At 37.3% G+C, this 17,224-nt stretch overlaps 1 protein-coding gene across 1 annotated transcript; it reads right to left on the bottom strand.

Moving 5' to 3' along the window:
* Nucleotides 1-6,536: 6,536 nt before the first annotated feature.
* On the bottom strand, nucleotides 6,537-15,371 carry LOC128206905 (C-type lectin-like). Its single transcript, XM_052909638.1, has 6 exons — nucleotides 15,218-15,371; nucleotides 14,539-14,642; nucleotides 14,101-14,194; nucleotides 13,619-13,705; nucleotides 12,181-12,310; nucleotides 6,537-6,607 (listed from the first exon to the last, which is right to left on the bottom strand). The coding sequence occupies exons 1-6, from the start codon at nucleotides 15,282-15,284 to the stop codon at nucleotides 6,571-6,573; spliced, it is 519 nt and encodes a 172-aa protein (XP_052765598.1). The 5' UTR covers nucleotides 15,285-15,371; the 3' UTR covers nucleotides 6,537-6,570.
* Between the last annotated feature and the right edge of the window lie 1,853 nt (nucleotides 15,372-17,224).

Below are 17,224 nucleotides of genomic sequence, written 5' to 3'. Positions count from 1 at the left end.
CGTTGAACGAAGAATTGACAAGATCCATTCCGCTTTTTTGGTCAAATTGAAACTCAGCGAATGCGTGATTTAGAGATAATGCATGAAAATCACTGGAAAATCGATGCTGATGATGCTTTCACACATTTATCAATAGACCGTTACCACTTTGAGGTTTCTGCCAAATTCTAAACGTCGTAAATTACTTGATACAGATGGGGTGTAAGCCCATAAATAAAATATTTCCGATGAATAAAAAATCTCTGATTGACTTATCTGAAACCTAAACAGATTTGCCTATTCATATTTTCTGCCATCTTTAAAAGGTGTTTACTTTACCAAGAACATATGAAAACGTTTATGTTTAACAAACAAGAATACTATTTCCATAATCACTACTACATTTACATGACCAGTCATCAAACAAGACCATTACATCGAATGAAAACATCCATTAGATCATGTATATCTTAAAAGTGAATGAAACTTAATATTGTGTTCTAAAATACATCCTTTCGAAAAGGCGTATCAACATGAGTATATGTATTTATGCCGTGATGTATTGCCAGTTTCATACTTAATTGGTTATATTAACTTTACACCAATCTAGACATACCATCGTGCGCTATCAGGGCCGCCTTTACCATACCGTAGGTGTCGATCAATAGGTGATCAGAAACTACATTGAGAACCCAATAATCCAAACAATCATTTTAAACTTGTTGAATTCTATTCTAGATCAAAGCTGCTATTTATATACTAAAATGCGTTGTTAAATCCCGATGGATAATTTTCACAGAACCTTTGTCTTTACACTGTAAGTGAGTTGTTGTCTTTCATTTGTCCGTGATGTATGAATTCTATAATCTAAATTTCCTTTGAACTAAAGGGCGAGATAGAAACTAAAATGATGGGTTTCTTAGTTAGCTCAAGGAAAATATATACTGTTATTTTATGCCTATCAAATTCCTTTTCTATATCCAACAGTGAAAATACAGCACGCCGCATTGAAATAATACGTATCATGATACTGTCGTTTTCTGATTTCGTATCATGCGAGTGCCGTGTGTAATCTCGGAACTACTTTCGCGTTGCTAAAAAAAGTGTGACAACAAATGGTTGAACCTGTCAACTTTTAAATAAATGATCCAACTTTACTCACTCTCCAGAAGCATGTAAATATTCAGGAATATGGTTCTTCAAAAATAAATCAGGGTAAGCAAGATACAGATAACACTTCCAATCTATCTAGACGGCTACTTCAGTGAACTAGTTGTTGCCACTTCGAAGTTCTTAAATTGTTGCAATATCCATGATTATTATAATAAATATGAGCCGCTTGCCACTACAAAGAAGAAAGCGAGTTCGCGTCATCCATAGAAATAGCGATTGACTCAAGAACTTCCCTCAATATCCATGTTATGATCGTCAAAAAAATCCACGAATATTTACCTTGCTAAAAACGCCGCGTTACGTCAACAGAAAAGACGATTAGTGTAAACTCGTTAAATAAGTAACGTTTATTTGTGTGTTTTTTTTTTGTGCTGGGATATTTAATAACTGTTTTCATAAAAGCATTTGTTATTTTTTCTAAAACATATTTGTTCTTATTTTGCTCAATAAAGTAAACACTGTAACGTCAGACTTCCTTTCGCTGTAGTAGCCTCCCTTGACTTTAAAACACAAAACTATGTAACACATTCGAGTTCATACGCGCATTTGACAGATGGCGGTAAATTTAAATCAAATTAAAACCAAAAATAAAAACGAGTAATTAAGGTATATAATAAATGGAATATTACGACAAAACGATTTTAACATTATTTTAAATATATAAATTTTATTTCAAAAATATTATACCATGCGTTGCTGACGGAATATTCAGACAACACAAAGATAATCCGAAGCGAAGAAAAAAGTGTCATGGTAACACTATCAACTTAAATGTTTGATGAGTATGCGGCCTGTGAGATATACACTAACGAGGTGAACTCACATACAAATGCAGTCTATATACGCGAATCACTGCCTATCTGTAAGCAAACATTGAGTAAGAATAATTAAGAGTTTACTTATCGCTTTGCTCTAGTTTTCCGTCGGTTGCGAAATTGTTTTTGTTCCATTTAATCAGATATGCTCAAGGAAAAGAAATAGTTGTGCTTTTTTCTAGTACATATATACAAATTGCAAAAATCGTGTTCCTATTGGAGCCCTAATATTTTCATAACGATGCTTAAGTATTTGTAAAAATATAAAAATGTTTTTGTTTTTTTAAAGAATGATTATTCAATATCAATATATGATACATTCCATGCACGAAACGAATTCAGCACATATGATGTTGTGGAAACAAGCTGTAAAGCAACTTATATAAATCAATTTTCACTGTTAAGTATAACTACTAACACAATCGAAACTGTATGAATGTCTTTAATTTGTTGTTAAGCAACATACATTTTTTTTTCTAAAACAAATCATATATGAGTCAATATCTAACTAGGTCTTAGGTCCAATTTGTTAAATTCAAGTTTTCCAAAAGACAAACACCGAAAACGAAACGAAAGGATAAATAAGAAAACAACCAGCAAACTCTGCTCCCAGTCATCATGTTGCTTACTGCTTTAACGTTTTGAGGTCTCGTTTGTAGAAAGTAAGCAGAAAATAAACCATTATGGGGTTTAACTTTATATTGGTAAACCATATTTACCATTGTGTCCGAGTGTTGATATTATATTTGCCTAATGGTTAATTGCTTTGTCTTAACATTACTTAAACTTCCATTTATTTTATCAATGAGTTTGTGGACATTTTCAACTTAAGATTTTCTAATTAATTTAGTTCCGTACTTGTCAAACGTTTGCCCATGAGGTATTTAAATTCAATAGCTATTCTTTGTTTCAGAGACGTTCTTTAAGGCGATCCTTTCCGCCTGAGGTTCATGTTGCGTAAAGCATGTTCGCTCGAATTTTCAAACAAGTGTTTTCATTCCACCGATCTGTCAAATGGAGTAATTGTAATGTGAAAGATGTAAGCTTTCTATTATATTAAGTAAATGCGCTGGTATTTTGTACATCTTAAACATAGAATATGATATTGAATTTCGAATTGGTTACATTGTTCTTCAATATGACCTGTAAAACAACTTCGTGTGTTTTTCCATTTCAGATGGTTTTTAATTTGGATGAAATTGCCTGTACAAAAAATAGTTCGATGTAATAATACCGGCCTTTGTGGAATTTAGTGAGTGTCTCTCAAACAACTTAGTGATATTTATCTGTTTCGGATGGTTTTCTAAACATTTAAATACATTCCTGTATAATTTACATAGATTTAGTATATATGTAATATTACCGGCCTTTTTGGCATGAAGTCAATAATTTTCAATATAATTGAATTATATAACTTTTAATTATTTTTTTTCTTATTGCTACGCTATTACAACAGTACAATGCTAAAGCTGTGAATTATTTGTAAACGACACCCTCACAATACATATCTTGGTTTATTTGCTAGTTATGTAAAATGAATACACAATATCGTTCAAAGAAAGACAGATATCATTTTTAGGGTAAACACAGCTAGTAAATCTCTGAAAATGGCATACACTTTGTTTTCGGACTTGCTTGTTTTGATGTATTTTGGTCAGTAATTAGATGACGATATAGAAATAGAGGGATACTACTCACCAATTGCTGATCATAAAGATAAAGAATGAAATTCTGACTAGTGCAAGTAGTATGAAGAGTTATTTCATGTTTCATAATATATGTTATTAGTATGTAATATTTATATGATTCTGATACTTAATTACAGTTGATATTTTATATACATTGCAAACGCGTTTAGTTGCACGCCACAAATAAAATAACAACTGGCTTTCTACCTTCAACGTCGTTCAATATAGTCTTAAAGTGACACTATTATTCAAAACCGATACATACATATGTAAAACAAACATACATTTCCAGTATTAAACCCTCAACTACTTACCAAATAATGCATTCAAGGAAAAAAATAAATACTTTTAACAATAGTATAACCGTGTTTTAATAGCTGAAAGCGCAACAATATCAAATGATTGGTGAGTGCTAAAATATTTACTACGATCCACTTTGGTCTCATATGGTAGAAATACCGTGTTTTCTGCAAATTTCTTCTTAAACTAGGTATGCTTCATAAGCAGCATTGTTTTCGACATTTGTTCGACATTTTTGGTATATTTAAACAGTTATATTAAATGTGTTAAATCTTATTTTTGGAGTAGGAGTGCATCTTTAACGAATGTTCTTAAGAACTAAATTCTTGATAGTCATTTACATTGCCGCCCTATAATAATTCTAAAAATACAGCACATGTCGTTTCAGATCAGATATTTTCTGTATTGAAAAATTACACGTGTTTTAGTCAAACATTTCCAAGTTCTGTAATCCTGTGCAATGTTTTGATATTCAATGTAAAAAGCCCAAAAACGATTTAAATAAAAATGTAAACAAACGTAAACAAATGAAACAGGTGCCCTTAGCAGGTTAATAGGGCTTAATACATATGCTACTATATATAGTAACACATTTGTACAGGGATTTCGCGATTATTTGCATGACTCAGCGATTATCAGTTTTGCAGCCCGGGCCGATTATCGATTATCATTTTGCGGCCCGTAGAACGTTCGCACGTGAATTCAATTTTCGCCTTAAAATGAATTTTGGCGACTGTGAAATAATGTCTTGACTAAAAAATCAAAATTTATTGATCTGCTTGAACATATTTATTGTTAAAATCCTAAAGGGAGGCAAACGCGAACGCAGTTTAGGCAGACATGCTAGTGTTTGATAACCAGTGTGGACCGTTAGGGTGGCGTTTTTCATTCTGCGTTGCCATTAAAAAACCAAACAAAGAGAGCGGCAAAATTGAATTTACTTGAAAAACAGCAACTGTTCATTCATGTTGACATCATTAATACGAGGTATTGGTTTATCTAAGTACAAACAGTCGTTCTAGTTGCTAGGTGTTCATGTTTATTGAATTGAATTCAGTTATTCAGACCATTAACAGAATGATGTCAGTGATTCGTACAGAAAAAAATCGGATATACGTTGTGGACTGTTCAAAGTGATCAATTGAAATTGGAATGGGAACATAAAAGTGACAACAAAATGCTGTTTGCCTGTTTTGCCCACTTTCAAAAACGAAATAAAAGTAAATTTAATTTTGAGAGTGAGTTAACTATCGTTTTCAAGCGAGAGCAAAATAAGCACAATTGGATAGCAGGTAAACTTTAAAAAGCAAACTGTAGACTTACAAATAAGAAAAACATACATATGTATTAAAGAGGTTAATACAAGGCGTACGTATCGGGCCATTATGAGTCACTCGGGCCAATTATCACTTAACAGCCCGGCTACACCGTGAATTAACCTCTAAGTAACGTCATTTCACTCAGACAGTCGCTCGCGTTAAGCTGAGTTATATTAATATTGTTATGAACGACCGGAGATTTTATTATAAGTTCCTGAAATGGCCTTTTGTTTATCGTATTGTTTACCGCTATTCCGATCGTAAGCTTACGATAATGTCAGTTCATAAAATCTATCTTTACCGCACCCCTGCTAGGATTGCGGATGAAAGTATTGGTTATACATTGGTATGTTTCGTCTGCATTTTCATTCAATATCATTGATTCTAAATTAGCAAGATTGAGTTTTGTATTAAAGGCAATATAATCGCCTCTAATATAGCCGGATGTGTCTTTGAGATTGTTCCTTACAACATAAAGAGAGCAGGGCATTTTTTATTGGACCATAGTGGGCTTTACATACCAAACATAATCATTTGTACCATGATTGAGAACATTCAAATGTTCTGTTTCTGTCACGAAACCCCGACCTTAAACAATAACGCCTTTTCGTGTATGGCACGGATGTGAATTTGTTGTGACGTCTTCTTGGAAATAACGAGACACAGAGGTCACATTCGCTTCTCATTTTCTGAAATGCGGAACCATTTTTACTATGCATGGTCTATTCATAACCCAATTTTAGCAGACATTGAAACTAGACGCTCTTACTGGTATAGCTAACAAGGTGGGAGAGAAGTACGAATAAATTCCGCATTAAACAATTTAATATTAGGTTATTTTATCTAAGGAGTACCTTGAAATGTGAAATGTAAAATGGCACTCAATGTTTGGGGAGTTTACCAAAAAGTGAGAAATAGCAAACTGCACTTTACCCTGTCAAATCGTGGCCATCTCACGTTGATTACAATTTTCCATGCACATTCAACTTTTAAATTGAGTATCTCTACTCAACGTAGTTGTCAAAAGATATAAAAGGTGAGGAGCTGGTTCATAACTTTATTTTTGCTTCCAGTTTATACTATACTCTTAAAAACATATATTTTCACATTCAAAATGGCCGCTTTTTGTTTACATGGAATGGCACGGTGCAGGTCGATCACCCGCTCTGATTAAGATTAACATGAAATTTCAAAAAGAAACCCATTGATGCAAACACTTTACTATGGCAGCAAGCATGACATAAAAACATAAACCCACAATATTTATTTTGTTAATACATCTTCAGTCGATATCATTTATCCAACAACCAACTCTTCCTCGCAAGAACGGGAGCTGTAATACACAAAGCATCAAATTAAGATCTTCACTTTCTTTATGGAACATTGATAACATACATGAGAGGGGCTGTGACACATAAAGTGTACGGGAGCATGTAAGGTTGGGCTACTTCTACGGGTATGTGTAAGCTTGGACTACTTGTACAGGTACGTGTAAGCTTGGCTACTTGCATGGGTACGTGTAAGAATGGGCTACTTGCACGGGTACGTGTAAGCTTGGGCTATATGTACGGGTATGTGTACGATTTGGTTACTTGTAAGAGTACGTGTACGATTTGGCTACTTGTACGGGTACGTGTAAGCTTGGGCTTCTTGCACGGGCACGTGTAAGCTTGGGCTTCTTGTACGGGTACATGTAAGATTGGGCTACTTGTACGGGTACGTGTAAGCTTGGGCTTCTTGTACAGGTACGTGTAAGCTTGGACTTCATGTACGGGTACGTTTAAGATTGGGCTACTTGTACGGGTACTTGTAAGATTGGGCTACTTGTACGGGTACGTGTAAGATTGGGCTACTTGTACGTGTAAGATTGGGTTACTTGTATGGGTACGTGTAAGGTAGGGCTACTTGTACAGTTACGTGTAAGTTTTGAATACTTGTACGGGTACGTGTAAGATTGGGCTACTTGCACGGGTACGTGTAAGCTTGAGCTACTTGTACGGGTACGTGTAAGATTCGGCTACTTGTACAGGTACGTGAAAGATTGGGCTATTTATACGGGTACGTGTAAGCTTGGACTACTTGTACGGGTACGTGTAAGATTGGGCTACTTGTACAGGTACGTGTAAGCTTTGGCCTCTTGTACGGGTACGTGTAAGATTGGGTTACTTGTACGAGTACGTGTAAGATTGGGCTACTTGTACAGGTACGTGTAAGCTTAGACTTCTTGTACGGGTACGTGTAAGATTTGGCTACTTGTACGGGTACGTGAAAGCATGGGCTTCTTGTACAGGTACGTGTAAGCTTGGACTTCTTGTACGGGTACGTGTAAGCTTGGGCTTCTTGTACAGGTACGTGTAAGATTGGGCTACCTATAAGGGTACGTGTAAGCTTGGGCTACTTGTACGGGTACATGTTAGATTTGGCTACTTGTACAGGTACGTGTAAGCTTGGGCTTCTTGTACGGGTACGTGTAAGCTTTGGTTACTTGTACGGGTATGTGTAAGTTTGGGCTACTTGTACGGGTACGTGTAAGCTTGGACTACTTGTACGGATATGTGTACGCTTGGGCAGCTTGCATGGGTACGTGTAAGCTCGGGATACTTGTACGGGTACGTGTAAGCTTTGGTTACTTGTACTGGTATGTGTAAGCTTGGGCTTCTTGCACGGGTACGCGTAAGCTTGGGTTACTTGTAGGGTATGTGTAATCTTGTGATTATTTTACGGGTACGTGTAAGCTTGGACTTCTTGTACGGGTACGTGTAATATTGGGCTACTTGTACGGGTACGTGTAAGATTGGGCTACTTGTACAGGTACGTGTAAGCTTGGGCTTCTTGTACGGGTACGTGTAAGATTGGGCTACTTGTACGGGTACGTGTAAGATTGGGCTACTTGTACGGGTACGTGTAAGATTGGGCTTCTTGTACGGGTACATGTAAGCTTGGACTTCTTGTACGGGTACATGTAAGATTGGGCTACTTGTACAGGTACGTGTAAGATTGGACTTCTTGTACTGGTACGTATAAGATTGGGCTACTTGTACGGGTACGTGTAAGCTTGGACTTCTTGTACGGATACGTGTAAGATTTGGCTACTTGTACAGGTACGTGTAAGATTGGGCTACCTATAAGGGTACGTGTAAGCTTGGGCTACTTGTACGGGTACATGTTAGATTTGGCTACTTGTACAGGTACGTGTAAGCTTGGACTTCTTGTACGGGTACGTGTAAGCTTTGGTTACTTGTACGGGTATGTGTAAGTTTGGGCTACTTGTACGGGTACGTGTAAGATTGGGCTTCTTGTACGGGTACGTGTAAGCTTTGGTTACTTGTACGGGTACGTGTAAGATGGGGCTTCTTGTACGGGTACGTGTAAGCTTGGGCTACTTGTACGGGTATGTGTAAGTTTGGGCTACTTGTACGGGTACGTGTAAGATGGGGCTACTTGTACAGGTACGTGTAAGCTTTGGTTACTTGTACGGGTACGTGTAAGATTGGGCTTCTTGTACGGGTACGTGTAAGCTTGGGCTTCTTGTACGGGTACGTGTAAGCTTTGGTTACTTGTACGGGTATGTGTAAGTTTTGGCTACTTGTACGGGTACGTGTAAGCTTTAACTTTTTGTACGGATATGTGTACGCTTGGGCAGCTTGCATTGGTACGTGTAAGCTCGGGATACTTGTACGGGTACGTGTAAGCTTTGGTTACTTGTACTGGTATGTGTAAGCTTGGGCTTCTTGTACGGGTACGCGTAAGCTTGGGTTACTTGCAGGGTATGTGTAATCTTGGGATTATTTTACGGGTACGTGTAAGCTTGGACTGTTTGTACGGGTACGTGTAATATTGGGCTACTTGTACGGGTACGTGTAAGATTGGGCTACTTGTACAGGTACGTGTAAGCTTGGGCTACTTGTACGGGTACGTGTAAGATTGGGCTACTTGTACGGGTACGTGTAAGATTGGGCTACTTGTACGGGTACGTGTAAGATTGGGCTTCTTGTACGGGTATATGTAAGCTTGGACTTCTTGTACGGGTACATGTAAGATTGGGCTACTTGTACAGGTACGTGTAAGATTGGACTTCTTGTACTGGTACGTATAAGATTGGGCTACTTGTACAGGTACGTGTAAGCTTGGACTTCTTGTACGGGTACGTGTAAGATTTGGCTATTTGTACGGGTATGTGTAAGCTTGGGCTTTTTGTACAGGTACGTGTAAGCATGGACTTCTTGTACGGGTACATGAAAGATTGGGCTACTTGTACGGGTACGTATAAGCTTGGGTTTCTTGTACAGGTACGTGTAAGCTTGGACTTCTTGTACGGGTACGTTTAAGATTGGGCTACTTGTACAGGTACTTGTAAGATTGGGCTACTTGTACGGGTACGTGTAAGATTGGGCTACTTGTACAGGTACGTGTAAGCTTTGGCTTCTTGTACGGGTACGTGTAAGATTGGGCTACTTGTACGGGTACGTGTAAGATTGGGCTACTTGAACAGGTACGTGTAAGCTTAGACTTCTTGTACGGGTACGTGTAAGATTTGGCTACTTGTACGGGTACGTGAAAGCTTGGGCTTCTTGTACGGGTACGTGTAAGCTTGGGCTTCTTGTACAGGTACGTGTAAGATTGGGCTACTTATACGGGTACGTGTAAGGTTGGGCTACTTGTACGGGTACGTGTAAGATTGGGCTACTTCTACAGGTACGTGTAAGCTTGGGCTTCTTGTACGGGTACGTGTAAGCTTTGGTTACTTGTACGGGTATTTGTAAGTTTGGGCTACTTGTACGGGTACGTGTAAGCTTGGACTACTTGTACGGATATGTGTACGCTTGGGCAGCTTGCATGGGTACGTGTAAGCTCGGGATACTTGTACGGGTACGTGTAAGCTTTGGTTACTTGTACTGGTATGTGTAAGCTTGGGCTTCTTGCATGGGTACGCGTAAGCTTGGGTTACTTGCACGGGTATGTGTAAGCTTGGGATTTTTTTACGGGTACGTGTAAGCTTGGACTTCTTGTACGGGTACCTGTAAGATTGGGCTACTTGTACGGGTACGTGTAAGATTGGGCTACTTGTACAGGTACGTGTAAGCTTGGGCTACTTGTACGGGTACGTGTAAGATTGGGCTACTTGTACAGATACTTGTAAGATTGGACTTCTTGTACTGGTACGTATAAGATTGGGCTACTTGTACGGGTACGTGTAAACTTGGACTTCTTGTACCGGTACGTGTAAGCTTGGGCTTCTTGTACGGGTACATGTAAGATTGGGCTACTTGTACAAATACTTGTAAACTTGGACTTCTTGTACAGGTACGTGTAAGCTTAGACTTCTTGTACGGGTACGTATAAGATTGGGGTACTTGTACGGGTACGTGTAAACTTGGACTTCTTGTACAGGTACGTGTAAGCTTGGACTTCTTGTACGGGTACTTGTAAGATTTGGCTATTTGTACGGGTATGTGTAAGCTTGTGCTTTTTGTACAGGTACGTGTAAGCTTGGACTTCTTGTACGGGTATATGTAAGATTGGGCTACTTGTACGGGTACGTGTAAGCTTGGGCTTCTTGTACAGGTACGTGTAAGCTTGGACTTCTTGTACGGGTACGTTTAAGATTGGGCTACTTGTACGGGTACTTGTAAGATTGGGCTACTTGTACGGGTACGTGTAAGATTGGGCTACTTGTACGTGTAAGATTGGGTTACTTGTACGGGTACGTGTAAGGTAGGGCTACTTGTACAGTTACGTGTAAGTTTTGAATACTTGTACGGGTACGTGTAAGATTGGGCTACTTGCACGGGTACGTGTAAGCTTGAGCTACTTGTACGGGTACGTGTAAGGTCGGGCTACTTGTACGGGTACGTGTAAGTTTGGGTTACTTGTACGGGTACGTGTAAGGTTGGGCTTCTTGTACGGGTACGTGTAAGGTTGGGCTACTTGTACGGGTACGTGTAAGGTTGGGGTACTTGTACGGGTACGTGTAAGCTTGAGCTACTTGTAAGGGTATGTGTAAGATGGGGCTACTTGTACAGGTACGTGTAAGATTGGGCTACTTGTACAGGTACGTGTAAGGTTGGGCTACTTGTACGGGTACGTGTAAGGTTGGGCTACTTGTACGGGTATGTGTAAGATTGGGCTACTTGTACAGGTACGTGTAAGGTTGGGCTACTTGTACGGGTACGTGTAAGCTTGGACTTCTTGTACGGGTACGTGTAAGCTTGGGCTACTTGTACGGGCACGTGTAAGATTGGGCTACTTGTACAGGTACGTGTAAGCTTGGGCTACTTGTACTGGTATGTGTACGTTTGGGCTACTTGCACGGGTATATGTACGCTTGGGCTAATTTTGGTGCAGAACGTATTCCAGGTATATGATACTTGACACGATTTTAATAATATAAACATAATCAGTTGAAAAGTGTTTTACGCGTGTATCAGCGCAACTACATGTACAAGTTAAATTTTGCAAACACCATTTTAAGCCAACTTTATCCTTTATCTGTACGTGTAGCTACTATTACAAGTACACGTAAACGTTTTGCTTGTAATTTCTATTATCTAACTTCTAGTGACGAATTGAAAAACGGATCTTATACAATCAGTCATTAACTAACATGGCAAAAAGGGAGACATATTTCAGTTGCAATCAAATCGGAAAATAAAACAAACGCATAACAAAATCAAGGTTCAATATTTTCAATGGAGTTTTTACAATTACACCATATGCTCTTTGTTTGTCTTGTTCTTATTTATACCGTTAAGTAAGAATGAGGCAAAAATAATAAACTCCTTATAACGACCGTTATATAAGGAAAAATAATATGGTCCTTAATTACGACCGTTCTTGAACCACCTTACCACCCAAAGGGAAAAGGTGGGTCCTGAGCACAATGTAATATTATCAAATAGAACTTACGGAGTTTCGCATATTGGAGTGTACAGGTAGGAATTGTGCGTGCAGTATGTATCCACCCACTTGAAGTCGTCTCCAACGGCGAACACGGCACAGTCCTCGTTATTATGTGTGTGGTCATTTGGCTGCCAGTCTTACAATGACAAATTAACTTGATTATTTTTTCTCCCACCTCAGATTAGTAGATCTAAAATATTGGCCATGCTGGCTTTTTGGCCCTATGGCAAGTACTCGTATGGAACTCCTTTTAATTTTCATCACACAATTAGCTACCTTGTTGAAGACGGTCGTCCGAAGCATCATGAAAACCTTGACTTTTGCAATATTCAAAAAATACTGCTGGACTCTCCTCATTATTAACACTACGCACAAAAGTGTTCCAGCGAAAGAAATACATTTTTGCTTTATTTCGGTTAACTGAGGTGGGAAGAAAGACATTTACCATAGCCGCTCGTGTCAGCCATGGAATATACTTATAGCATTTCCTATTTATCGCGTCTTCTATAAACCAGTATATCTCATGTATAAAGCGTAGCCAAAGGCATGCATACACATTTCAGAAATTAAGCTGTTTTGAAGAATCGGGAGTCAACGCTTTTGGCTTCTAGCCGCTCTACGGACAAACCTTAACCATGATACCATATTCTGAAAGATGCTAAAGAAATACCGAATCTGCGAACGTATAAAAATAGAAGTCTCGGTTCTATTGACATTTGTATACTTGACTGGATTTAGCAGAATCATTTAAGTGACTTAGATAACTATATGTTTGCAAAGCACGAGACAACATATTTGTCCGGTTGGCGCAGTGGTAAGTGCCCTTGCTTTCACCTTTTGTGATCCGGGTTCGAAACCAGGCCTGGGCGCATGTGAGTTTGTTTTTTGGTCAACAAGTCGGACAAGTGGGTTTCCTCAGGGTAGTCCGGTTTCCCCCACTATATAAGACAACACTCTCGCGTAACATCGTGTCAACGAGAGTGATTAATATAAGTTGCCATAGCTTGTCTGTAAAACTAAATAAGTTTAAACTAACATATTTGTCGACTGCCATTTTAACTTAAGACAAGACTTATGGGAATTTTTTGTTCACACTTGTTTTATGCACGTTTCTGTCCTTAATAAGGTTTACTCTTTTTCCATTGTAATGATAAAAATGGGTAAGCAAAATATTCAAAATTAACCGCTGTAAACGGAAACTTTACTCAGCAGTTACGTGGCCACAAGTTCCCAGGTCAAAAAGGGCCAAAGTTTCGCTGGGATTTTTTTACACAAATTTACCTATATCAGGCTAGATCTTTAATGATGAAAATGCAACTTCAGTGACAAGCCAAATCGCCTCATGTTTTACCTATACTTATGCTCACGGCGAAACCAATACAAACAAAATATACACAATTGTGTATTCCCGCACCAACAGAACATCCAACATGAAACGTCTTACCTGTAAATGAGGCGACTTTGTCTGTATCAAACCATTTCCAAACACCCTCGATATCTTCGTCAGTGATTCCCATCCACCAGTTGTTTGCTAGGCGAATGTATTTATGTTAATGGTTACTGCATGCTCTATCAGAGTTATTGAAAAGATACACACTTTGTGTGAACTTATCCCCTTGCTAATTGTACGGTGAAAGCTCTTGGTATTCAATATTAAACTTTAGTAAATACAATGGTCATACTTCATTGACATTAATTTTGTTAGTAATTTGATGAGCTACGTCGTTCTCGATTAACTTAAGACAAATAATAAGAACCAGCTCTGCTACCAGGTGACCTTTCTTTGAAGATATGTGGATAGAAATCGGCATACACTCTCAAATATAAAGTATGTTTGTACAAAATTCTGTATAATTTTTGCTTTAGATTATGTTTTTCAAAAATGAACCAAAATAATTGAAATGATGCCTTAACGGCAGATGTTACGTTTCAGGTTTCTGAGATGGTCTTTGATGAATGCATTCTCAAGGGCATCGTTGACGTGAACAAGATGTGAATTGATATGCTGGCGACAGAAGTGCTGAAAAACATAGAGGACATTCTTGTTTTGTTTTTTTCAGAGTAAGATCGAAATATCTTTCACCGAGTGAGCACCAAAAGCTATATTTCACGAAACAGTGAAATATCAATTTTATTTCACTGATAAATCTCTATCAATTACAGGAAAGCATATACTAAGCAATGTTATTTAGAAATTGTATTTATAATGATTTGACAAAGTCTAAATAATAGTAGAGTGCTCATTGTATATACCGTTTTTTGATTTACTTTTGTGCATTTAGAAACCATGAATTTTGTTTGTATGGACGTATTTCACTTTAAAATAAGTTTTAAATTAATGAACTGTTTATTAAGTGGTTATACCTCGGCTCCGGTGAAAGTTAACTTTACATCACCATGGGCAAGCAAATAGCACGAACCATTGAAAGCAAGCCAGCCATCTAAACATATCGAGTACGCCGCTTGGCCTTGAACAAAGAAACAATTAATTAACAATTGAATGCTTATCATCATTGAAACCTGCTACGAGAAACGAAGAAGGGATCAACAATCGTATCATGTCGAGTACTGTTTTTGCCTTGACAAATATTTGACCTTTGTTTTCCGGTAAGCAAAGTTGTTTGCGCATTCGTAAGCACATTTCTTTCTCATCAAAACGTCCCTGATTCAATTCCAGGCCTGGGTTTATGTGCCTTTTGTGTGTAGTAACAAAGCCGTGCAAGCCATTTTCTCCCGGGTACCACACTCGCGTAAACTCGTGCCAGCGAGAGTGATTAATAAACTATTGTAATATCTTCTTTCACCGTGGTTGTTAAATAAATAAGTGAAAAGAAGAGGTAATCAAATTCATAGCAAAAAATACCAATTATCTTGAAATACAGAATTTTCTGTTGAAAGTTAAAATTAAAACTGCTTCACATAAAGTTAATTGACGCATGAATATTTCAGCGGTCATGGTTTTCGGACCCTTTCTTCCATTCCTTTTATATACATGATGTATATTTGTTTTTAAATATATAAATCTTGTTTTTAGATATCGTACCATGCGTAGATGACGGGAACTTTAGAACACACAGAGTTAATCCAAAGAGAAGTAGAAAAGTTGTCATGATAAAAAACTCAACTTAAACGTTATCCGAGTTAAATGGACGCTTATAATATTTGTGTTCTGTTTCTGAAAATCAGCTAAAGTCCAGTCTATACATGCTTATCTCTAGTTAAACATTCAGTGCAGGATGATAACAAATTTGCTTATCAAATATGTCCTTAATGTGGGGCTGCCGCGGTAATTAGAATGATACGTCCACATAAATAAAGTTAATTTTATGTGATAAACACGTTCATTGTATATTATTTTGATAAATTGCATATATTTACTTAAGAATTGTGTTTGTTGATAAATTATATATCAGAGATAGCTACTCTCAAAAACAAACAAAAGCTCTTAGCCTTTTGCATAATACATGCAAAAAACGCCCGTATGTAAAAAAAAATGGTCATTTAACTACTCTACTGCAACAATTCAACTACCGACTTAATCAAAGAAAATCTTCTACCAGTGACTCTGAAGTATTAGCCTAACTTTTTTACTACTAATCGCCTATTGATAACAGTAATCAAGGATTTTCCGTTTTATGTTTATATTCGCTTATGTCTATTCTAATAAGATAGGCAAGTCAAGACTGATGTGGGTGGCGTAAAGTAGCGTTTATATTCAATTTGCGTTCAAATTATCCGAATTATCGTATTGTGTTTTTGTATGGAGCCACAAATATGGAGTTACAAATCGAACTGCATTTCTTGACAATTAATTTGTAATTGATTAACTTAAGTGCATTACTGATGGAAAAAAATGCTAAAACAAAATCATCAAGTGATATGTAGGTAAAATACTTTATTTTAAAGTTTTATTTCATACCTTTTGTCACCTCCGAGTAGTCCTTCATCCAAAATTGATGTAAATGATATTGGCGAGCCTGGTCCGTCGTTTCAAAGACCACAACAGAGCCAAGCAGCAAAAGTACGTAAGTTGCATTGTGTATCACCATAGCCGTACATTCTTTAACTAGAAAAGACATGAGGCAGACAGTATATAATCTAATACTGCAAAAGTCTCTTATTTGACGTTACACATAATTGAAGAGGCAAATTAAAAAATACACCTCACGAGCGTTTCCAGGAATGTAGTATTGGGGGAAAGAAAAGGTGTGTTAAATGGTTGTCCTTTTACTGAATTGGTGAAATTTAATATTTTAAAGCTAAGCGCTCAGAGATTGACAGTTTTGACTACCTACTATTTTGTTATTGATGTCCAGAATGGGCCATTATTTGCCCATTTGTCTGGAAACCAGTCAACAAATGCAGATCGTACTTTTTCATATTTGCTCTCGAAAATTTATGTGATATGGCTAAATGTGTTACTAAAGTCCAAAGAAAAATGGAATTTACAGCAGTTTTCTAAATAAATTGAAATTTGTTCTATTGTATTTGTCTTATATCTTAATTAAATCAATGGTATTGATGCCTAAATGGGCTGATTCTGAGATAAAATAGTCAAAACGGTCAATCTGTGAGAGAGTGTAGCTTTAACCGTTTGTACATTTAAAAAATAATTTTAAACAATCCTTTTTTAATCTTATAAATTGACATAATTTTCAACTTGTTTGTCTCTGAGGGTAAATGGTAATACTACACTGTACACAGTGTCTGTCCCTACCATTTGACTGCCGAACACAGATAACGATTTAACTGCATTTTTTGCAACAGTATACGATCTGCAATTGTTTTGTTGAATAGTGTCAGTAAGAATCCTTGAAATAATTTAATGTTTTTTTCATGTTATATCTTCCTCAATTAAATTATATATCTGGCAAATCAAGTCACATAGTTGAACAGGCAAGACACAAGGATAAATTATTAGGTATCGTCCCATCATCGGAACTTATACTTTTTACAAAAATGACGTCAAGTCATGGTAGTTTTTGTGTGATTTAAAGGCATCTTATTGCTCTTATCTACTTATATATAAGCAATAAAATAAGAACGTAAA

This window comes from Mya arenaria, chromosome 10, assembly GCF_026914265.1.
Source record: "Mya arenaria isolate MELC-2E11 chromosome 10, ASM2691426v1".
NCBI lineage: Eukaryota > Metazoa > Mollusca > Bivalvia > Myida > Myidae > Mya > Mya arenaria.
This window is presented reverse-complemented; position numbering and strand designations above follow the sequence as displayed.